The sequence below is a fragment of the Anas platyrhynchos genome, chromosome 9 (genome assembly GCF_047663525.1).
Source record: "Anas platyrhynchos isolate ZD024472 breed Pekin duck chromosome 9, IASCAAS_PekinDuck_T2T, whole genome shotgun sequence".
Lineage (NCBI taxonomy): Eukaryota > Metazoa > Chordata > Aves > Anseriformes > Anatidae > Anas > Anas platyrhynchos.
In genome coordinates, this window is record NC_092595.1 from 13,444,989 (window position 1) to 13,470,549 (window position 25,561).

A 25,561-nucleotide genomic window follows, 5' to 3' on the forward strand; every position below is an offset into this window, starting at 1 on the left:
TGATGCAGAAAGGCAGCTCCCCAGGGCAGGCAGCACGCCCCAGCCCCAGGCTGCCCACAGAGCACAGACCACAGGGCAGCAGATTTACTTGGTGTTCACTGGTTTGCTCAGTCATGAAATACTAAACAGATATTGACTTGAACTGAGGAGAGCATCAGGATTTATTGAGCCAGGAGTTAAACACTGACTGAGGCAAAGCCAAGCTAATACTTGCTAGGAGGGGGCACTTGACCACTGTAACATTGTGTGTGTGTAGTGCTGTTTCTATTTCGTTTATCTTCACAGTTAAGTGTCCTAAGAACATTTTAAGGGCAGAAATTGCATTATATATGTACACATATTAAAACATCTTATATGTATACATATGTGTGTATCTATATATAAATTAAGGGGTTATAAAGGGAAAATCCATTTTAGAGGTTAGGACAGATTACAGGTAGAAAACCTAATACAGCAATCAGTAATGCAGATGAAATGTCATGAAAATAGGACAGCAGTGAGCTCAGGAAGAGGCCTTACAACAGCTCTCCTAAATGGGCAAATCTCCCAAGAAGCTTTGAATCTCTATGTGGGATCTAGCAGCGCTCAGACTAGATTTCAGGATCTCCTCTGTTACAGCCTTTGGGATAGTCCTGTTGCCCCCTGTAAAAGCAGCCAGGGCCTCGTGAGGTATGTGGAGAAGCCTGGGGAAGGCGAGGGGGAAGCCAGGACTTCCCAGGCACCTTGTCGGGCCATTCGGGTTGTGCTGGCTTGGTATGCTCATGACAGAACTTTGATAACAGCAAGGAGCTAAGCTGATCTCATACCTGGTACAGACGTTGAGCTTATCTAAGCATCTAGTAAATGAGAACAGTAATTGATTATTAAGGGAACGACTGCACGTGTTTCTGATTAGTTTTCATTCTATTCCTAACCTAAAATTTTATGTTCCTGAAAACATATTTTGAAGCACAGTTTGAAAGAATAATTTTTTGTGCACTTGTTTTTTCTGTGCGTTCAGTACTGCTAATGAGAGTGAAATACTCCAAAGTTTTGCATAAGCAGCTCATTTGCAGCTCATATATGAATACTTATGGAATATTATGTATTTGCTTTTAAAGCAATACACTACTTTATTATACTATATCATTACATAGCTCTGCCTGTCTTGAATGCTGAATTTGAGGGTCCTTGTTCTGTCAGATTTGCTAAATATCCTGGTTATTTATATTATACATATTCTTGATTACAGAATTTTCTTATTTTCTATATGAAAGCTTCAGTTAAGTGTCTTCTTCAGGTCGATATTGTGGTGGCATCTTTACCTGCCATATTTAAGATGTATTATTTTTAGAAAAAAAGCCATATTTATAATGTTCTATTTTTTTTTTTCTAATCTAAAAATACAGTTGTGGTCATAGATGTGCATTTATAATTTTGGCTGCTTGGTATGCATTAAGGTCACAAGCCAGCATTCTGTTAATTTTAACCACTCCTAGAGCATGTCCAAAAATGTAAGATAACTTTTGCACTGATAAATGGGGTTTATATTAGTAACGACAAATTACTTCCCATTTAGCTCACACCACAAATGTGAAATCGTAGTACCTTTTACAGCAAAACCATTCAATATTGCCATAGTAAGAGGGTGTCAGCATTTCCCTTCCAGCTTCCTTCACTGAGCAGCTTAGAATTCAACTGTAAAATCTCACTCAAAGCAGAAATTAAATGGACCAGGTGGTAACACAATTTGAGGGGGTTACTCCTCATCAGCTGTTCCATTTAAGTGGAGTAGCTTTTTGCATGAATTACAACCTTAATTTCTGTAGATATTGAGGGCTTCAAAAACAACATCTTCTTTTTGTAAGCCTTCAAAAGCCAGTACAGTAGCCTCCACAAGTCATCAAGTGCTAACGCTCACCTTGCAGCATGCTTCTGTTAACCTAAACTTTAGGTATGTTTTTTTTCAATGTCAGGCTCAGTTTGGATGAGGCTTTGTGTGGTGACATTGTGGCTACACATCTGTGAGTTTGAGTGATGCAGAGAGCCAGCAGTCTTTGCTTCAGATGCTTTCCCCTGCTACCTGAAGCCATCTGCCCCTGTGCCTACATACCCTGCTCTCGTGTCTGCAAGATGTGTGATCATCAGAGCTGGGGTAACGGAGTTGTGACTTCCTAAATACTGTCCTGGACAGAAGAGAGTTGAGGGGTGAATGGTAAAAGGCAGTTTCATGAAGGCTTGCTGCTCAGTGCACTGTGGATGCATTGGGTTTCTCTATGACAAATCCCAAAGGAGGGGGGAGCAGCTACGCATCACCAGGGGTTCAGGACTGCACTCTAAGTCTCCAAGTCCAGAGGCAGCTGCTTATCTTGAAAGGCCTTAGAAAAAAAATTTTGCTCTAGTCATTTAGAGACTTTATTCATTCTGCCCACATGCTTAGAGTGGTATGTGTTCCCAAGTGCTTTGCTGCCTCAACAAATGTGTACTATAACATCATTTTGTACACTCTCTAGGGCAGGAAGCCTCATTTCCTTTACTTCTTCCAGCTTTGTGCATGTTTATAGATAAATAGTTAATGATTCATAAAGATGAGCCATTTTCCTTCTTTTGAAAATATTATTACCTGTTTTGGTAATGAAAATAACCAAATAAACTATATTTCATGTTGAAAGAAAGATAATTCCTCCCACTTCCATCCCTTTATCTCAGGTATGCTCAGTAATTGCAACTGGGAAGAATTTGCCTTAGGAAGATTTCCCATAAATCTAATTAAAATGGACTTGTATCTTTTTTTAAGCAGTAATTCAACAATGCATCCATCTAGTTATAAGCACCTTATGTTAGACAGCATGAATCCTCTGAAAGGCCTGAAAGTTCAAGATGGAAAAGAAAGCTGAGCAGCAGAAATGAAACCCCTTAATGTCTCTTGGAAAAGGCATCATCTTACAGGGCAGTGGAGTAAGTGGACAGTTTGCATGATAATTGCAAATCCATGTAGTAAGCTTTGAGACTTAGAAATGCTCCTCTCAGCACCATTGATCCAAGCTAACAGTGCTAGTTCTCAGCACAATTAAGTCATAAACTTGAATGTATTCTGCATGTTTGAACCTGCCCTAAACTTTCCCTGGCTGATAACACCCACATGAAGAGCAGCTGAGTATTTGAAAATGCATAATCACTTATTCCATTACCTCTGCTGTACCATGAAGTCCTTTGCAAGGAGGTATTTTCTCAAAGGAGGAAGAAAGCTTTCAGTCTTGCTTTAATGCCATATTTTGCACTTCATATTGAAGTCTGACGAATGAGTGCTGATTTAGAATTCCTTTCCACTTCCTGCTGCAGCTTGCTCTATAAATCAGATGGATGGGACCGCAAATTGGGTAAAGAGAAACAGGACTCGAGAGTCTCATAGTGATACGCAATGGGGGAATTAGTGTCACTGAATCTAGTGCTCATTTTTAATGTTTAGTTACATTCTAATAGAGTCTAGTGGAAATAAAAAATCATATTAATATTCAGTCAGCCACTATGAAAGATGTCTCCTTAAGTATGTAATATTTTAAAAATTTACTGGAAAAATATGATCAGTGTAAAACTTACTGAATAGCTGAAGTTTTCCAGCAGCCTGAGTAATGTCATAAAATAAAGAGAATGCTGGAGTCTTTTAAATGAAAACTGTGGTGGTTTTGCTTAAGAAATAATTTAGTAGCCCATAGACTTAGGGTCAGCTTCAAAAAACAGTGTTTTCAGGCCCAAATATCCCACACTGTGGTAGAGCAGTCCTCTGAAAATCCAGGATTCTGGATACATACAGCTGGATCGCTTCAGTGAACTCAGTGTAGCCACACTCACACCAGCAAAGGAGTATCACTGGGTCCCTCTTCCCTCTTAAGCTATCAGTTCAGAGAGACTGAAGCCCTGTATTTTAGTTAGAGGAATGAGTCAAAAGGAGCTCCCCGTGAGCAGCTGTTGTGATGTTTTGTGCTCTGTCTGCTTCACTGATAGGCATCACAACCACCTTTATCAGAATGGGGTTGGCAGCTCGCAGCACTGCTGAAAAAACACTGCTTTACTCTTAAAATTACTCTGTATTGGTTCAGATGCAAGGAGGATAATCAGCTATGTGCACAGCCAGAAATGTATGTGTGGAAGAAGCAGAGGTAAGAAATTTGACATCTTGGTATAACAGCCTTGCATGCAGTGAATATTCCTTCAGTTCTTTAATCCTGTGCCTTGTTTTTGTTGGATCGGTGCATTGGTTTCCTCAAACAGTACTGAGGATAACTTGCTCCGTGTCAGCAAGAATCTTGGGATCAGTTCCTAAAAATAAAACCTGGTGGGATTGAACAGAATATTTAATAATAAGGAAAGAGAAAAGCAACAAGAAGGTAAGAGAAACCCCATGTGTCATATATACGAAGTCTTCTTAGTTGGTTGAAGCCTGTTCCACAGTAATTGGCAAAACAATATACAATATATTGTTTGTATCTCTTCTCTCCCACCCTTCCTCTCTCTCATTCATCAAATTGCCTGTTCAGACTTCAAATAAATAATTGTAATAAGAAAGCTAAGGCAGATTCTTAAAAACTAAATGACCCTTTCAGTCTCACAAAAGCTTGAAGTGCTGGAATTTTTTCCCTGAAAGGGCCAAACACTAAGATCATGAACAAATCATTTTGTCCAACCAGGGTGAGCTTCAAACACACAGCTGCGTGTGTCCAGGGAAGTGACATATCTTCAAAGAATACAGCCAGCCTGAATGATGAAAATCAAGTCTGCCAGCCCGCACAAATTTACATGAGTGCTTACACTATCACTCAGGCATTTCCTGTACTCCGGTGTGTTTTTTTTTAATGTGAACTATCAAGGATTACAAATGGACAATTTTCCTTGCATTTCCTTCCAGCAGTCAGCTGTGCTCTGTAAGGCGTCAGGCGTATGCAAGGCTTCTCTGCCTGTGCTGCTCAGTGTGCGCTAACAGCCTCTTAGTGGGAGCTCTTTGGAGGATCAGCAGGACCAAACATTGAAGCTGTGATGTTTAAAGACGATAAAGAGCCATGCGGGAGGTACCCCAGCATGTTTCACACACTGAGAGACACGTGTTGGAGCGTCCCTGCCGTGGTGACAGCAGGTGCTGCAGGCCTGTGCAGGCCGTGGCCTAGCTAGGCTGCCCCACACTGCCAGGTAGGGGACACTCCTAGTCCGAGGCCGCAGGGCCGTTCCTGTGGCATGCTGACCAGCCTGAGCCTGAGCCAGCTATCCAGCAGTTCACTTTGGCTCCGGGGTCTTGTAAGTCATTCTCAGACACTTTGAAATTCATGCAGGGAAGATGTGATATTGCAAGCATAAATCAAGAGGTGACAGGCCTCCTTTGGAAGGTCGTGTTGTGTGGTGCTGTGCTTTGTGCTCAGTAAGCTTCTAGCTTGAAAAGTTTGGTGCATTTATTATTTTATCGAGTGCGGATGCTGTTTATCTCCTTTCTGTGCTTGACATCTTCAATATTCAGAATGTTTTTTCTTATTCTCTACCTGAGACCAAAACCTAGTACTTCAAAGGTGGCGGTATCAGAGACCTGGTGAGGTGTTTTGCCAGTATGCCTGTGTAATTCTGCATTTCATAATCCAGCTTTTCCTCCTGCAGTAGTGCACAAGGTGGAGATGGATTATAAAGCTTGATGTGAGTGGGAAGAGCATACAGGGGCCTAGGCTGGAGTGATGGAGGTGGACTAGGCCCTAGCCAAAGTAAGTTGGCATTGGTCATGGGCTAATGTGAAGGATGAAGAGAAGACAAGAAATCTAAATATATGTGGAAGTACAGTGGATTTCTCTGAATTGTCTGACATAGTACTAGGAAGAGAGAGGGAAACAAATCGTCTTCTCTCTGCCAGAGACACTCTCTTGAACAGCACAAGATCCAGGAATACCTCTGTGGTTGGATGCTGGTGGTGGCAGAAGCCAATAGTCTAACACAGCACTCTAGCTTCTTAGAACAAGGTAAGGGATTTATACTAGTGTCTTGTGTAGCACACATTCAAAGATTAATGCTGTAATAAGAAAGAAAATCTTGTATAGGTAATTCAATGAGCAGTAACGTATCTTTTGCCTTGTGTTATTGTCCCCCGAGAGTATTTCTTCCTTAACGTTTGCTTTTTTGTTTTCTGATTAACTCTCTTACCTGTCCATGCTATAAAGCTGGAGCACATATTTGGACAAATATGTTCAGTCTGTTTTGGATTTGTTGAGGAGCTTCACTAAATCCCTCAATATCTGTGCACAGCCACTGAAATAATGTGCTTGACTGCACAAATAAATAGAGTAGAAGTTTGATGTAAAGATTAAAAATTTATATGATAGGGAACAGTAGATATGTCTGCTGTCTGTTTCTTTCTCATAGGTTCTTACTTACCCCTCTAGATGCCTGTGCACAATATTTACTCCAGCATTGTTCGGTTTCCAATTTTGTGGAATCTGGTTTAATCATTAGGACTTGCATAGCGTGCAGTGATGTTAGCGAGGAAAGACAGTGCCATTTGTTACCAAATTTTATTGATTTGACCTGCATTTCTCAGTTGTTTCCTGAGACTATAATGCCCACAGATATAAGTGTGAGAACTTCATCTAAGGACACTTCTGTTTCAGTCCTCTAAACCTACCTGACATATCACTAGGGAGGTTGGCCTTTGGTAAACTCTTTGAGGATAGGTGTTCCACTTTAGGGTAGGAGTTTCTTGGGGATGAAAGCTTCAAGTTTAGAGAAAATACGGAAAAGTCACAGAATTCTAGAGAGAAGCCTAATTGCAGTGGCATATTTTTAATGCTCTTTTCACCTAAGGATACGCAAGCCTCGTGGAACAATTTGCAGAAAATTAGGTGGAATATTAAAAGATGTATCACTGTGGTGTTAACCAGCCTTACTTTCTTGACTGATAAAAGGTTTAAAAAATCCATTTAAACAGTTTTGAGCCACAGTGGAAATGTGTTGCCCAAATGCCAGGTGTTAACAAGATAGCCAGAAGGAAGTTAAGGAGAATCCCTGTATATGTAGGCAGTAAGTAGCACTCCTTTATGTTTTTATAGATGCATCATTTTGCATATGAAACATTCTCTTTCACATGTGTGTCACTGTCAGTAGTACTAATTTATTCTGAAGAAGTTGGAGCTAAGAAGGAAACCATGTCTGAATGTGTTGCTAGAAGACATCAGTTGCCTTTGATGGAAAGAACTGAGTTAAACATAATGTGCAAAACTGTGAGAAACAAATCTGACATCTCAATAGAGGAGTGAATGGTTTCCATTAGGCTTTCTAAATCTGTCTTTCTCAGAATACCCCATATAACCTCATACACTCTTGATTTTAACAGGCTTTATTATACTCAATCTCAACTACATAAATATAAAGCTAAAATATCTAAAATATTTAACAGATGTGGAACAGTAGAGAGAGACCTCTGCAGTGTACAGTATGGGATTGGCCCAAGTTAAATAGTGATCACGGATTTTTAAATGTTAAATGCAGATCAGGAGGTAGATCATTATCCATCACCACACGTTGGCTGTTTTGGCATTTGAGCAAGAAATGGAAAAAACTTGACTAGTCTTATCTTTGAAATGAGTAGCTTGAGAGTGGTTTGGTTCTGACCTTGCAAGCTGCACTAGCTTCCCAAGAGCACATGAAATGAAATTGTGCTCCAAATACCATCTATGCCTCAGTTTAGAAGACACTACAAAAGGAGCTGTAGCTCAAAAAGCATCCCAAGTTCTTTCATAGCTAGAGGTACTGGTGTGTGAGAAGCTCAACACAAGCCAGCAAGGTGTGCCTTCAGCCCAAAAAGCCACCCGTACCCTGGGCTGCACCAACAGCAAGGTGAGGGATAGTGGACAGAATAAAGTATATGTATGAGATCACATAAAGGAGGAAGAGTTAACCCCAGAGTGGTCTGAGAGCAAAATGGGGATATGAACCTCAGGGAGCATGGCAGAGATGGAGTGAAGAGATGGGATGAATGTGAAGCCCTAGTGTGTATATCTAGGATATATAGTGCTATCTAAAAGGGTCTGTCTGGGAGAAGTGTAACAGGGAGAAGGGAGATTTCACAAAAAATATAGCAAAATAAGGGTTGTTTCAGGCAGCTACTCCTTACTTACAAACAATAGGGAAAGTAAACCAGTTACTGGGCCTGCTCTGCCCTGGCCATTGATTTTTGTGTTAGGTTATTACGGAGATAATACATATATGTTTTATTACTAATAAAAAATACCACATTTATGACAGTTTCCTTGTCCAAAAGAAGTTCCATCTATGTTGAGAGGTAAATTCCCATTTTTGATAGTAATACTAAGGAGAATTATTTGACCACTTGGAATTAAAATCAGAGCGAATCCTTAATTATTGCTGGGTCTTCCACTGTATCAAGAACATTCAGAGAAATTTTAAAGATGGGAGTTTTTCAAAGAGGCCACTAATGTAAAACATCCACTGCAGATCGAAAGAAAGAATATATAAAACATATGGACATACACCATAGGTGCACAGTTTACTTGCTGGTAATAAACTGCCTTTATCTAGAAGGTATGAGGCTAAAGAAACTGTTGAAAGAAAACTCCTGGGCTCCTGGCTAGTGAACAAAACAGATGCAAACAAAATACCATAATTATACAATAAAACATCACCTTATAATGTTTAACAACAACTGTCATTTCTGCTTTCGTTCTTCTGTTACTATTCCTTCTTTCATTTCCCATTGTGGAGTATTTGAATGTTGGTGGCTCTAATATCTGACACAAGACAAAGCATTTCTTCATTACAAGACAAAGAATAGCTCATCAGCAAACCCCATGCCACGCTGAACACCTTCGCAAAATTGATCTGAGAGGCACAACAGATTGTGGCAATTAAAGAATCTCTCAAGCACTTCAAAACACAGATACCTCAGCTGTGTGTTTCATATTAATCCAAGCCTCCCTGAAGATAAAATTTGACAAGAAGGTCCTTCATTATGGTTCCATATTGCCTTCTCTTTAACAAAAAACATCTGAAGTGAATGAGAATTAGGGTGCCATCTATTTAAATATTCACAATAAGATTTGCAGTATGTGTAATCACGATATAACTCACCAGGAGAAAAACCTGTCAAATGAAAGGGGATAAGAGGAAATGAAATTTATAAGGTGGGCACATTAAAGCACCATTCACTGTATTAAAATTGCAGAATTTTGTCTGCGGTGTGTACACTATAGAGGTGCTGAGATCAGACTTAAAATGAAAAAGCCATCATTAAAATAAACAAACTGAAAAACCCACCATCTATCCAGTAATGAAAGAACAAAAAGGGGAGGGGGGCATCTTTTTAATTACTACGATTAATCATGTTTATTACAGAAGGAATAAGGGACCAGCTAGGAACAGCCCTCAGTTGTGGTAGTAAATCCAAGAGTACGCGGTCCCTGTAGAGCTTACAGTCATAGACAAGACCAGGTAAAGCTCTGGGGAAGGTAACATAAAGCATAGCAGAGATTTTATGGTGAAGGTAGATCTGAACACAATTTCCGCAGGGCTTTTTGCCTATTTTCCTAAAGAAATGGGCATGGAGAATTATCCTTTCTGTCTAGCTTTGTTTGTGTTGGTGACCATGCCTCTGTGTGTCCCCCTCTAATAACAAGGGCAGGGGGGTGGGACTGATGAGGGGAAACATTTTGAGAGCTGACCTTCGCTGAAATGGGTGAGCAGGCTTTGATTTGGGGGTCAGTCATTCTCGACATCAGAGTAATCTGACTAGGTAGCAATGCTCTGCCCCATAACTTACGCACCAGCGAGAGAAAAGAGGGAGAGAAAACATTGGTGTTCCTTGAGCCTTTCCAGCTGCCATCAATTTCCCACTGGATGTTTGCTCCTGCACTTGTAATCACAGAACAGGGCTGCGAGTTCTACATACTTGACAGTAAGAAGCATAGCTTTGTCTTTGAAGTTAAACTAAAGATAGACTTCGTCTTTTTAATGTATAATTAGTATCAGATGACCAAGCACACAGCAGGGGTTCTTGCTATACATCATGTTATGTTTCAGCAGCTAAGTATAGCTGTATTGCCTCAAAAATACTTAAAAGATTGGGAAGAAACAACTCCCCCAGATACAGTAGTCGAGGCAGCGGTTCTTTAGGGACTCCTACATCCCTGTCGGTTGCAGTCAGTACCAGCGAGCGGGGCTGCTGCCGGAGCAGCCAGCACTCAGGGCTCAGCACTGAGCTCCTCGGGAGGGGAGAGATGTCAGCGTGCAGATGAGGCACACTTGAAATGTAAATTCTTCATAATCTCCTTGTGCCATCTCTTCCTTGTTTTTCATGATTCATGGTTAGGAAAATGCCCCGGGCAAAATCAAGGCTCTGTAATGTGATTGCTCATGCATATTAATGAGCATACAAGTGGCTGGGAGTCTGCCTTTGTTTGCTGAGATCATCCTTTGTCATATCGAATAATTGTGCCTTCCAGAGCTGCGTGTGAACACTTGAACGTTTGTGGGGTTGAACTTTCAGTAAGCAAGGTTGTTCCTGAGTTGGTATGTAACTGAGATGTGCCGCAACTTGTTCTTCATTTCAGTGGTAGCTCAGCATCAGGAAAGAATGCTGATTTGAGTGCAGAGTCTGTGGTCAGTTCTAAAATCCTGTATTTCTCATTTGCAGTGTTTTGTTTTAAACAAGCAGATTACTCATGTGTGTATTTACTGGTCCTTGCTGCAGTTTCAGGGCATGATCAAATGGGAGCAAAGCAGAGCATCAGCACAAAATGCCAGCACTTGATAGTAATCACATCTCTTCCCTCACTCCGAGGAGGCTGGAGTCAGCAGCGTGCCAGGCCTGGTGGAGCAGGCAGTATGCGTAGGCTGCTTTACAAGCAGAATATGGGCTTTTCTGGAGCCACCTTAATTGTCCCTCAGTAGCATGCCTGCCCTTGAGGATGTCTGAGTTTTCCAGGCCACATTTCTCACCTAGAGTGATGTATTGCTGATTACTGTATACTGTATTGCTGTACTGCTGATCTAGGGTTCCCAGATTGTGGGGAAACTTGCTCATGGTCGGTGGTGAGATCCCTGGAGGTTGATTCCTCCTTGTTTCCACTGAGAAATATCTGCATAAAGAAAGATTTAGAATTGTACAAAGACAAAATGGAAAAGTAGCAAAGTTTCTTTCCTCAGAGGCCTAGGGAGGAAAGAAACAGACGAGATGATTGCAATGGTCCTTTGCAGTCCTCCAGAGTGAATTAACAAAAGAAGGAACTAATGGAAGAAGAACTTGCACATGTTAAGCCCAATAATAACAGCCGAGCAGAAGTGACCAGGAGTCATCATCCTTAGCTGAGCTGGTGACCATATTTAGGTGGGAAAGTGGATGCTGTTACATGGGAAAAAAAAAAAAAAAAAAAAAAAGGTGGGTCACACACAGTGAAGAGAAGCTGGGCAAAGAGGATCAAGTACAAATGAACTGGGGAGCTGAAGCACCTGGCTGAGAAGGGAGAAAGCAGAGTAGTAGCAGAGTGTTCTGTGTTACACTGACTGTCTTCCAGTGGTAGATCTCAGGTAATTTTGATGGGATCACTTATAATGAGTGTTAATCACCCATTCAAAATGAGCTCTCCTTACTGTATAACAGAAGCCATTTCCAGTCCACACCTTTCTGTCACCTTCAGTAGAGCTGACCTGTTTTCTTGGCTCCTCTTGAACACTGCTTGAAAGTTCAGAAATCTCAGGGAAGAGACTTCAGTGAAAATTATTCTAACTGATTAGATGGGAAATTTGTCACTTGAAAACATTCTAAAGTAACAAGTGCCAAGTTTAAAACAACAGGACAAATGAGTGTTGCATGTATGTGCTGAAACTGCTGAAAAGAATTCTGCAGTAAGGTGCTCATAGCAAAAATCGAGAGCCCTGTTCTGAAATTTTCAATCCACTCCTTGGAAACAGCAGTTCCTTTGTACAGTTTGAATGAGATGGAGAGAGAGACTTTCAAAGCCACTTTACATCTCTGGTAAATGTGGGCCAGTTCCCAACCCTGAATTACAGGTATATACACTGCAGGCAGAATGTGGTTATCATTTTCCCAGCGCACCACGAGAGAGCTTTTGATCTTTGTGATCAGATTATCTTGTTAGTGGTTTTTGAGAAAGTAAGGGGAGAAGATGATAGCCCACGAAGACTGATGCATTGACCTTTTTCCATTTGCTGAGCCTGTTCTAGGCCTGAATAGAATTTAAACCCATGCTGAGAAAGGTAAAGCAACTGCTCAGATCTCCAGGAATGTTCCCAGTGATCTGCCAAGGCTGGTTGTTCATTTGCCTGTGCATTGCATTTTGACCTGGTTCCATAAACAAACACGACTTACATAAGCATGCTCTGGTGTGTCCCTGCCTGTCAGGCTTGCTGCTCCTTCCATATGTTTTTAACCCATTAGCCAATTTTAGCCAAATGTAACAGATTGCAAGTTCCCTGAGCAGAGGAGAGGGGCTCACTGGTACAGAGACTGTACTGTGAACTCAGTCGTTGTGAGACATCAGAGAGCCTTCGTGGGAAAGTCACCAGCGAAAAGGAAAGCCACTGGAAAATAGGCTTCAGTGACAGCTACTGCATGCAGACATCCCTCTTTCTTCCCTTTTTAAGTTAAAATGACTTAGCAAAAACATTCAGTTGTATGTCCTCACATGTTGCCATGAAGCCATGGGAGCACAGCATCTGGATTGAGTCTTTTATTGTCAGATTCACGCAACATGAACTGTGTTTGTCTGTTTCATTAAAGCACCCTGCTTTCCCAAATGAAACAGTCTGGGCTGGCCCTTCATGTGGAATAAATTGGAGCAGCTCCACTGAATTCAGTTTGCTGATTCATAGCAGCAAAGGCTCTGATCCTCTCTTCTGTGCATATGTGGCACCTTTTAAATAATACAGTGCGTTTAGAAATGCAATGGTGAGGATTTCAGAGAAGTCCAGTGGCACTGAGACAGTGTGATTGTTTTTCGAGTTAGGTTTGGGTTGCAGTGGTATTCAAACTAGTTAGTTTATGTAAGAAAAAGTTGGTTATTTAGCTCCCAGCATCAGTACATCTTGAATGACAGTCATTGTTATCCATGTTCTTACCATGTTTTCCATTTTTTATTTCATATTGTATTTTAATGCTCAGTTGCTGGGATTTAGTATGGAGGAAATGTGCTGCTTCTGTCATGTTTTAACATGAAAAATCAAATCCAAAGCCTGGGTCCATTGAGTAATGAGAGACTGATTGTTCACAAGTCTTTCCAGTGAAATGTCAAACTTCTCATACTATGAAAACGATCTTCAGCAACACAGAGCTTGAAAGCAGATAATAATCCAAGAACATGAAACAGAGCTAACATGCACTGGAGCATGTCATGAAAATTCCTGCAAGGAAAAAAAAAAAAAAGTAATTTCTGCCTGAGTACAAAGCAAGAAGAAAGGTTTGTTCTGTGCCTTAAATGATTTAGAGAAGCCGCTGTTTACTCACGTAGCCCATTAAAACACACAGCTTGTCAGAAGGGTGCCATTCAAAGACTGACGAAGTGCAACCAGCCTCCTGGTTACAGGCACTTCTCATTTCATACTTCCCAAGTCTGATCAGACAGAAGTTTCTTCATTATTATTAGACATCTAAAACCTGATGAGTCAGAGCTACTAGTCAAACAGCACATTGGAAACCACACTAAGCACCAGCAATAATTAATACATTTTTTGGAGCCACGTTTCTACTTCAGGCACAGCTAAGAGGCTTCATTCTTAGCCTAGAGGAAAGAATGGACATAACTCGATAGGTGGACATAATTTGCCCATGCAGAAATCAGACAAGCAAGGAAATAACACTCCTAATGGCTAATAGGAGTGGTTCCGGTTTGCGATTTTGGTTTTACAAATCAATTTTCTAATATTAGAAACTAGCAGAGCGTAGAGACACAGGATGGAAGCCTGGAGGAGACCTCCTGAAATATTGCATACAGCTCATTGACATCACAGGGAACATCACTCACTCACAGATTTATTCAGCCAGGTCTCACAAATATTTGAGGATTTTTGTCCCCATCTTTCTCTTGATAGGCTGCTCCCAAAACTTCTATCTCTAATAGTTAAAAAGCTTGTTTCTCCTCTTTTTATTTCTATTCTAGATATATTCTCAGGGATCTCTTCACATCTAAGGGGAAGGCCAAATATATTTATAGACAATGCTCATATTCTCCCAGTCAGCCACTCAGAGAAGTCTCTCTATTTCTTCTGTTCATTTCTTTAGTCCTTCTCTAAAGTTAACCCCTTTGCTTGTTTGTTTGTTTTTGTTGTTGTTCATTTTTTTCTTTTTTTCCAAAAGTGGAGAAATAGTGTCAGAAGCAGCAGAGAACAGGCCCGTTTGTGAGAGCACAGGAGATGACACTTGCTAGATCTGGCCTGGTGCCTCAGTATCTCAGCACTGCAGAGACACGGTGTGTTCATCTCCCAGCTGCCTGCCCGTGTAGAGAATCACACATTCTGGTCTCGTGCATTATTAGGATGATTCTAAAAAATCAGTGAAGCTCCCACTGGTGGTATCACTGTCATCCAACTAATATGTGCATGCATGCTGTGCTCCACAGCTGTCTAGAGATGTTGTGGCCCACGATTTTCTTGCAAGGGACCACATAGCAAGAACTACTTTGCAACACTGGCATTCTGAGTACCTTGTTGGCATTCTCAGCAGCCCTCTGCCTCTGAAGCTCTTGGGTCAAACAGCCCCTCTCCCACAAATGAACTGTTTTGAAGGGTGAAAGAATTTTCTATATGCAACTCCTGCATATTCTTCAGCAAGAATTGTGATGTTTATCTTACATTTTTTATTACAATTGTTTACCTTTTTTTTTTTAATTGAACAAGATGCAGAAAGTCTTAATATAACACAACAGGTTTTTAGCCATATGCTCTATTTTCAGACTACACATACCGCAATTTAAAAGCAAATTTTATTTTTGGAAAAGACTAGACTAACTGTCGAAAGTTGAAATGCATGCCCATGGCAGGGAATAACCCAAGGTATTTGCATCAGTCACACTAGGCATCAGGTGAGCAGGATCTTCTTTGTCACGTCGCATAATAACAAGAAGTTACAGCCCAACACTAAGATTAAACATCAGGAAGGGATGTCTGCTTACTTCCTCGACCCATCTGTCTTAGTAAATTCAAATCAAATTGTATTAATTCTCTTTAAACAGCTGTTGTGCTTGGTGAAAACATTAACTAGAATAAGTCTTATTTTATTTCCACTCAATTTATTTAATTCACATTTAATACCTTTTGGGTAATAATTTACCCAAACTGGTATTATAAAGCTTTTGTTAAAAACTTTAAGATTCTATGGGTGCACATTCTTGTTGCTTCTTCACTTAGTAATCAGTAAATATAAGGACGTACATAGCTTGCATACTTCTGTTCAGTGAATACTGAACTGATCATGGTGCTAGCACTCTGCAGAAGTACACTCACCTCTAGGAAACAGCTAGAAGACAAAACCCATAAATATCTAGAATAGAAGCACTAACACTGCAGTATAAGAAGGTGAATCTGTAAAAGCTATCTTCCATTTCTGATGAAATACTTCTATTACATTTGTAATCAACTGAAAGAGAAATAACTGCTTTTAGCTTCTCTGTTGTGGAGTGTGAATCTGCAATCTTCTTCTATACGGGAAGTCAGTGAGAAGAAGCTGGATAAGAGGAAGGACACAGATGGGGAATGAAAAGTATTCAAAGATAAATGAAAGCACGGATTCTAAAGTGTCTTAAAGTGTCTAATGTGTTACCTGGCAATAAAAATATGAGGAAGAGGGTAAGGAGTCAATCTGCATAAACCAGGAGAACAAAAGGTAATCACAAGTAAAGAAAGACTTATGCAAATATAGAGCCTCAAGGACACAGGACTGGAAAGAGTATGTAGAGAAGTCATGTATGTAAAAAATGTTAGAAAATGTTGCATGTGAAAATAAAGAGGAATGGTTGCAATAGGCTTCCTCAGAAATGATAGGAAGGTATATGCATTGTAGGATTGTTGGGTTATAGGTGCTCTTTCAGAAAAGAGGGGGGGGGGGGGAGGGGGTAAAGCAAATAAAAGCATCAACTGCATAAGTTACTTGGCTTGAAAAAGGTGGTTTAAGACAAAAAGCAAGTTCTGACCTTCCCAAAAGATGGACAACTAGTTCTGAAGGTACTTAGAAACACAGTAGGAAAGCTGGTGAAATAATTAAAATATTTTGTAGGAAAGAATTCTAGAATGAGGCAGAAACCAGAAACTTGTCAAATTTATCATAAAGCTGGCTTCCTGGGGAGCTGCAACGTAAGAAACAAAGGTGTTCAAAGAAAGGTTGGACCTGGTGTTTACGGACATGGTTTGATGGGTGACATGGGTAGTAGGGGGATGGTTGGACCAGACAATCTTGAAGGTCTTTTCCAACCTTAATGATTCTATGATTCTGAATATAGAGGAGAGGTCTGTGGCTTAGTGACAGACCTGGTGTGTTTATTCTACACAAGGGCTATTTAATGTGTGAAAGCACTTCCAGATGACATGAGAAGTTTGATAGCTGAACAAACCAAAAGAAGGGTAAAAAAAAACAAACAAACAAACAAACAAACAAACAAAAAAAAACAACCAAAAAAAAAAAAAAAAGAAAGGAAACAAAGGACTTGGAGAATGCTATGTATAGGTAGAGCAGAGGTACTGTGGGGCAGAGGAGGTAAAGGTGCTGTTGGTCCCCATTTTATGGGCATGCCTAGTTTGAGACTTGCACTTTGCATGTTTCCGTGTGCTTCAACAGAGCCTTCCCTGTCGGTTTATACGTATACCAGGAGCATTGACAGAGACAAGAGATAGAAATCTAGTGTAAATAAATGCAAACTCCTTAGAGGAAAGGGAAAAACATAAAACAAAGGAATCTACCAGTACTGGTCCAATTCCCAAGCTGGAAAAGGTCTGGTCAGGAGAGACGTGAATACAATTCAAAAACCATTATAAGTTCTTAACCATGTTGCATAAATTATGCATAGCTGTTGAATTAAATTGTTCTAATACTGTACAGGTAACTTGTAAAGCAAGATGTATGATGCAAAGGTTATTCTAAGGATCTGAATAAATCCAGCAGAAGGAAACCTTTGGTGATGTCAGTTGCTCCAGAAGGTTAGCTGTCTGTCTTCGTCAGCTAAAAAAAGGGATTCAAGAGTTGAATGGTGCTACCTCACTGAACTGTACCGCTCTCAGAAGAAGCTAGAAGGGGTAATGCACTGGGCCTTTCGGATTTCTCTGAAATGCAGACAAGGGAAGAAAAAACACAATGTCTGACAAGATTGAAGACAAATAAGTTCATTTATGCTGTAATATATGAGCTAGATAAATGTGAAAAGATGAAGCAAAAACAACCGCCAAATGCTTTTAAAAGGATCTAAGAGCATATGTGGAGGAAAATTAACCATAAATGTTATCTCAAAGGAGAGGACCCTCTTGGAATAAGCGATATGGCATTTATGTCTAAAATTTGTTATGTTGCTATTGTTTTGTGAAATGACAGAACATCTGCTCAGTCACAAGACACCAGTAAAATGCAGCTTTATGCCTAAAGCAATATGTCAGTCCCTAACAAAAAATATATATAATGGATGAAAAACAAAGGAGCATTGTCTTTTTCAGTTGTAGTCATTTCTGACCTAATAATGGTTTAGAAAGGATTTTTAGTTTTATTTTTGAAGAAAAAAATGAATGGAAGGATTGAGTCATTTATTTATTACTCTTCAAGATTAGGCTTTGTGCATTATTTGGGCAGAAGATGGCAAAATGCTTTGTCTCTGCAAATCGTTTTTATGTCACTAAAATATTTTTTAGAAGACAGCTACTTGCAACTATCTTGAAAAAGATCAAGCTTATCTTACAATTTCTAAACTCATTATATAGTAAGTCATTTTTTGATCTCTGGGAACAACAGCAAGTCCAGATACGTGTGCTCACATGAGAAGTGAACAGAAGTTAGATTTCACCTCAAAAATGACTTTTCAGAGAGGAAAAGCATCCAAACCGAAATCTGTCATACAGGAAATTAATTAACAAATTCCTCAGGAAGCAGTTGTTATATGGGATTTGTTTCTGAATATTCCAAGCACACAACTTTTAAGTGGCTTCATTCAAAAAATGCTTTCTCTTACATTTTCATTGCTGTGTTTGCTGACCTGAAAAGCTTAAAACTATGGTGCAAAATGTAATTTCAAAATCTATTTTCTGCTGAAATTGGTATTATCCTACAGCTTAGAGCAGTCCCTTCAGATACATGTGCAGATATGATCTCTCAGAAAATAGACTCATCAATGAAATTGATTAAAATTGACAGTTTTATCAAATAGCCCTCACAGAGCTAAAGAGCTATTATTTAATTAATGTGTGGAAGTATTCATCTGGAACATACCTTCAGGAAAAAGCATGACCACAAATTTATTTTCTAACACATCTGTGCTCAAAGATCCAGAATGAGAATTAGGATTAGGCTCATATTAGGAAGCTCAGGGGTTGCATGTCATGTAATCTTTGATGAAGTCTGAAGGACTTTGTGTGCTACTTCATCAAGGACTAACAGGGGAGGAAGACAGCAGCCATGCTTATATCATTTCTTTCTTCTCCATAAAACTGATGTCAGCAGAATGTTGGTGTTTTTTAACATAATTTAAGGTTGGAACCTTTGCTGGAATCAGTAAAATGCATCAGCACAGTCATCTGTGTCTGACTCAGAGCAGAACAGTAATATGGGATTTTTACCCTTCAGCTGAATCAAAAACAGATACTAAAGCCTTTCCACAGAAAGACTGTAGAGTTTCTCATAAACCCTTTAGAGGGTTATGAAGCTGATCCAAAGCCTGCTGCAGCTGGGAAGATTCCTGATCTGAGTCATTTTTCAGTTTTTGAGCTATTTACATAAGCTTTTCATGAGTAAAAAGTATCGTCTTTTAGATGAGGCAAAAACTTGATGACTTAATTTTTAAGCTGTTAAGATTCCAGTATCTTCTGAAATCACAAGCAGCAAATACCTTCTGCTTTTTGAAGGTAAAGACACAAACACCAATGCCTGACTTGAAATCCACTGCAATTCTTTAAGCTATGTGCCAATTCTCAGCATCAGGACAGTGCAATCCCAGGCTGGACCTGCTGTGCAGAGCCGCCACGTATGGCTGGAGTGCATCATGCATCAGCAGGCGGAGTACAAGCTGGCAAAATTAGGCTTGTTTAAGAGTAGTTTTTAATAATATAAATGCCATTACAGACTCCAGTCTCTGAGCTCTGCCTTTCTGCATGGGGAAAGGACTTGTTTGCTCTCCAGCACTCTGGGCAGAATCCGGGAGTTCTGGGGTTGGTGCCTGCAGCCAGGAGCATTGTTGGGACGTTTGGGCAGGTCATGGCTGTCTCTGAAGAGGCCTCGAATGGTGCTGCAAAAAATTAGGGATATGCCCTGCCTACACCCACCTTCTGGACTTACCAGAGCTTTAGAAATATTAAGGAAGTTGTTTTTCTGTTGTGACACTTCTAAAGCTCCAGCACCCTGTACCATCCTGATGCAGTGTGCTATTTCAGTGCAGTCTCAGGCCTTTGAGAAAGGTGTCTGTGATTCTTGGAAAAGATGAAGGAGAAATACTAGCATGCGCTTTGATATTGCACTAAAACAGCTCTCACTGAAGTCATGTGGCAGTGTCCGAGGGATGAGCATTCCTAACTAATGCAGTGACACTACTTCATCTCCTGGAATGAGTTTAATTACAGATAAGCCAGTATGTGTGCACAGAGTTGGGCTCTGGTTCATTGCTCTTGGTGAATGGTAGCCACAGGTCAAAAGTTGAGAAATACAAGGGGAAAAAGGTATGTAGGTTGCACCTGAGCTTGAACTAAGTTGTAATGTTGAGCTTCCCTGTAAGGGTTCTGTGTAACAGCGCCTCTGTGCTGGCCAGCCTAGAAAGAGCAGGGTAAAGTTTGAGTAATATGACCAGGAGATGCAGATCTGGGCTATGTTTAATCTTATTGTCATGAAAGCCTGAAGAACCCAGAAGCCAGTAAAACTTTGCAGTGCACCATGTTGCAAAGCTAACTGGTTTCTTGGTCTTTTTCCAAGAGTGGTGCACACTTGATTTGACTATTTACTTGTTTTGAGCAGGGGTCAGGATTGAGCCATGAACACTGAATGAAATCAAATTTTCGAAAAGAATGATTGCCTTAACAGGCAATAAACATTTCTGCTTTGACTGGCAAACAATCATTAAAAGCCTTTATTAAATTTTGCATCCGTTCTGTTCACCACTTAGCCATTTCTTTTCATTCTGAGGCATTATAACTAAGAATGAATGAGTCTTCTCTAATATGGTCAGGACACAATAAATCTATGAAAGAACGGAGTTATCTTTCTCCCTCATAGGCAAATTTTTCCAATTGTTTAACAAAATGTTGTTTTGTATTGCCATGACATCAGCCTTTATGCCTTAGAATACCGAGGCTCAACATTAGGCAGCTTGTTTTTAACAAAGAGCCAGGCGGTAACAATTAGACAGTGTTTGATGCTCTTCCCCACTAGAGTCCATACCCTCTCCTCCCACTTACAGATCTTGCCACTGCAGTGTGAAGTCATTTGTGTTTTCAGAATGAGCAAACAGACCCTGCAGTGAAAAGGTGGAAAAATCCCGGAGTTCTGCCATATAGGAGTTGGCGTCTGCTGCTCCACAGGACAGGGTCTCTGCTGCGCTGATCCAAGCCTTCGTCAGCCCCAGTGAGGAGGATGGCAGCTCGCAGCGTCAGAAGAAGAAGGAGGCTACCACAAAAAGCCTCCCACTGCGGAGGAATTGCTGCATTTGTTGTCATCCGTTCAACCCAGTTAACACAGCGGTATTAGCCCTGTGCTCCAGTTCCTCCCCCAGCTCCCAGCTCACCTCCTTTTTAGTGTGAAAACTGCTTGAATCTTCAAAGCTACGTTTGAAAATACATTTCACTCAGCACCAAGGATAATCACAGTCCTCTAGGCTAAAGCAGATCACAAAGCCTGAAATGAATCTGCGATACTTTGGGGGGAAGATACGTGTGGTGGAGGCTATTGGATGGCTCCAGAATGTGACCAACTTTGAGAAGCGTTACAAAGTCTTTCCATTTGGTAAAATATTTTCATGTAACTGAATGAGAGGTTTTAATCATACCTCATCATACTGTATGGGCAGAGCTAATGCAAACAAGGTTTTTGTAACTCTGAGAAGGAGACAAACAAGCTGCTGCTGTTTAAAACAATGTTCATATACTTTGGAGTTTGAGTTTCAGCTAAGTGAAGGGAGTGATCCAAAATACTGGAATGGATGTTTTAGTCACTTGAAATCAAAGCCAATGTCCCCAGTGTAAATCTCAGCAAGATGGAGAAAAGGAATTGGTAATTGCTCACAAAATGAGAGAAGGACGCATGGGGAATGGAAACTTAATAGTAGTGGTGGTGGCTTAGCCAGGTTGTGAAAAAAAAACAGTCCAAATTAGGGCATTCCCTTGTCGCTGAGCTGTAGGGAAAGCCTAGCTCTTGAGGTTGTCCTCTGCAGAAGCTGTTCCATCTTCTGATGGAACTGCCACGGGCACAGGCTGCTTTCCACCAAGGAATGTGAAGCACCTTGGTTCTGGCTTTTTCATCAGCAAATGCTGAAATGTGGTACAAAAAGGGCACAGTGCAAGCAGGAGAGGTCCCACATAGCTCAGCAAACAGGTGCTCTTCTCAGGTGTGGGGGACAGGTTCAAGGCATCCTCTGAATCATCCTTCCTTGACTAACACCATGTAATAGAATTTATTAGACTAAGCCAGTCAATTCATTTCTTCCCAAGTAGTGTTGGTGTTGCTGTTTCTTGGGTAGGTTGGATGTAGACTGACTGTAAATGGAATAGTATTTTTCATGTTTCAGAACTACCAATGAAATGAAAAATCCTTTTGTTCCCACAGCACTAATAATAGGCAACTGTTTGTAGTGACCGAGGGAGAGAAAATATCCAAAGATCAAAAAGACGAGTGTGGGAAGTAAATACATTGTTGTAGTAAGTGTGACCCAGATTTACGTTCAGATTTATAGCTTTCTTATTCTGTAGTCTGTTCAAAACATAGATTTCAAGTGAAATTTAATGAACAACTTAACAGTTCATACAGGCATCTTAAATGAGAGCATCTTAAAAATCGTATTCAAAGGCCAAGTTTTCCAACTGACCAAACCCATAATGAAAAGTAGCAAATACAGTAGCCAGGTTATACTGTGGTCTTGAATTGTAAAAAAGTACTCAGATGTGGCAGCTGATAACACCATTAAACAATGATCTCAAGACTGTGGCCTACAGGTCCAGCCCTCCCTGTGATGATACTGGATGATATGGTGTTTTCAATTAAGAGTTTGATGTTAGATGTTACTGATCATCTTTGGTGGAGAAATTTTGATGATATGGTGTTCAGCTCCCGAATGCAAGGATGTCACTGCTAGGAATCATCTCCAACCTGAGGAGCAGTTCTGGTGACTATGTGAAAGTGCTTGTTGCTTTATAAACTCAGCTTGGTCAACAGAGATAGGAGCTGTGTAAATATTCTGACCGTTGTTGGTTTTCTGCTTTTTCCTTTTTAGCTGGATGCTGAGAAGGCAAAATTAAAACTGGAAAGATGGGCTTCCCGGGATGCTGGCAGCGGGGGTGGAAGAAGTGAAGAAATGGAGGCAAGTGGGGACTGCGATGATGAGGATGGCTGTCAAGGATCCGGTGACAGGATTCACACAGCAGGTAAATACTCTTTCTATAGACACATACAGAGCTTAGAAATTCATGAATGTCACAATTAGGTGGACAGAGCTAAGACTTGCGCTGCTTGAGTTACTGTCAAAATCCTACTGAATTCAAAGGATTCAAATCTTAATCTGTGAAGAGCTGCAGTTAAAATAGAACGATCCAGACAGTAACCCAACGTAATTTAACACTTGGCATTGCAGATAAAAGACTTAAATTTAGAGTGAATAATAATCTGCAAGAAAATCTAGCTCACAGAAATACTGGAAGAGTTTTCCTAGATAATGCAGGCTCTTCAAATAAATAGAAAATTAATGTCCTTATAGACTGTGTTGAGTGTTAACATAAATATTTATCGGTTGCATAATGATACTAAAGGATGCTTCAGAGTTTTGCTGAAGGTACGTATTCTTGAAAAAATGCCTCATATTGTTTTTTGCAAAAGTGGGTTGCTGGATAAAGATAATCCTGATATAACATTTATTGATATTCCCAGATATGCATTCTGCAGTATTTATTCATGTTGTTTATTCATTACTTGACTGATATGTCGCCAAGCGTGGAATCTAACTTAACTTCCACCAAAATACTGGCAATTTAATAGGTAGTTAAGTCCTTACTAGAGTAAAACACATTAGCGCACATTAAGATGGGATGGAACTCAGCTAAGTTTTAAACTGCTGCTGCATTCAGTAGAGGTGGCCAAGTGCCTCTTTCTTGTCCTTTACCACTACATTGAGAGTCATAAAAAGTATCCCATATTCAGATAGGGACTTCAGGACTTTGTTTGTATTATGAATATTTCTTCAGGAAAACTGAGCTTAAACATGTGGTTTGAAATATCTGCAAGGCATTAATTTTAGTTTGCTATCAGATTACAAATACCTGAAATGTGATTTGTGTTGTTGAGCTGTATAATCAAGATTCATGATGTCTTACCACATAGGGACAGTATTAAAAAAAAAAAAAAAAAAAAAGTAATTTTGACTAACAGATAAAGTTGAGATTTTCACCATCTACTCACCCATGATTTTGAACAGAAGAACTTTGATACAATGTTATTTTATAATTATTTGCTTAGCATTTTTTCATTGTTTGTTATATAATATGTGTAAGTGATTAAAAGACCACTAGATCTTTTGGGCCCTGGAGATTTGTGAGTGTAAATACTATAAGTAATATGCTTCCCTCGCTACATGGCATAATACAAACAAAAGCCAGGTGCTAACTACTCTTCAGTGAACAATTACACTATTCATACAGTGTTTTGGGAGGATGTGTATGCATGTTTACACACACAATGGCAGATTTCAGATGTTCAAAAATAAAAACTTGAAAACTTTCAAGACTGGACTTACAGCTGGCTTTAGTAATGGCAAATATAGGAACTGCATAATGTCTTTTTTCCTTTTTTTTTCAATCTATTTAAATAAAATATTCTATGTTGATATCATCCTGGATTTAGAAGAATTATATGACTAGCTGTTTCAGAGTTAGCAGGGTTTATTTCCAATTTAAAAAGTAATTACAATTAATTTTAGAAAATTGTATTGATTCATAACAGTAAAAATAAGTATTTTATCATGTGACGATAGTACTGCTGTTTCATAATTAGCTTTAAAATATTGTACTGCATACAAGCCACTAGCAGTAAATATGTTTGGCATATCTGGATACAATTAAGAGATAAAACGGAATAATCTCATTATAGAGATTCTTTGCTCTAATAGAATGTTAAAGAAATAAACAAACATCTCATTAGTTGTATTTCCTCTTGCTGCATGTCCGTAAGATGGTGTTTCTAATTGTACAGCCTGTGGATGTGTTGTATTTCCTAAACTTAAAACCTGACAATTACATCTGACCATTATTTTGTGGAAGTGGAACATGACAGCATGGACTGTTCCTTGCTCGCTTGAAGTGCACAGTAAATAGAGACATCAATTGAAGCTAAAGCTAAATCAGAAGTAAAACTCTGATTTGAAACTACATAAAATCAGTGGGAATATTCTTACTGGCTACAGCAGGTTTGGATGAGACGTAAATAGTAGCTGTAGAGTGCTACCAATCTCATCAGCGAATGTTGTAGCTTGCAGTCACATGGTAGAACAAAAGCAATAAGAAAGGAATAGAAACCCTCTCAAAATATAGGCTTTTCGGCAGAGCAGTCATGTATTTAACAACATGTTCATGGAAAAGAGAAAAGAGAGAAAATGATTTAAATATCAACCTCTAAAATACTTAATTTAGAATCTAGTAAAAACATACTGCCTCTGTCATTTATTTGAAACCTATATGAAAATGAGATTTACAGTTTATGTGTTCAGCGTCCTGCTTTGAGCATTTCAAATGATTTGGAATGGTTTTAAATATTTTCTGAAAACATACTGAACACTTACTCCTTTCCACCTTCCAAAAAAAAAATTTACCTTTTCTTTGACACTTGCTAGGAGTTTTACCAGTATCCAGGCTGCCGTCTGCAAAACATTTTAGTTCAGAACTGTTAAAAGACCCCCCTGGACAGGGTACATTTCCATCTCCCCAATTATTTTTTTCCAAATAGCTGATAGAGAGTCTGCCTTGTAGGCTTTATATTTCACTGTCTAGCAGGTAGCTAAAGAGAGAAGTGGTTCTGTGCTTGTACATTTCAGCCAGGCTCTTTGCAAGTATCTCCCCCCTCCTTTTTGGTGGGGTGAGGTGTTTGCTGTCTCTGTATTTCAGCTCATCTTGCGATGGATATTAAAATCCTGTCCTTTTGGTTTATCACCTAGCC

At 39.8% G+C, this 25,561-nt stretch overlaps 1 protein-coding gene across 4 annotated transcripts in view; it reads left to right on the top strand.

The window, feature by feature from the left end:
* Positions 1-25,561, top strand: part of LOC101803486 (glypican-5) — a 414,617-nt gene that overhangs the window by 294,148 nt on the left and 94,908 nt on the right. For all 4 annotated transcript variants that reach the window (XM_021268756.4, XM_038183389.2, XM_027464054.3 and 1 more), the window contains one exon: positions 22,635-22,785. In XM_021268756.4, coding sequence (XP_021124431.1) covers positions 22,635-22,785 — 151 coding nt within the window. The remainder of the gene's footprint in view (positions 1-22,634; positions 22,786-25,561) is intronic.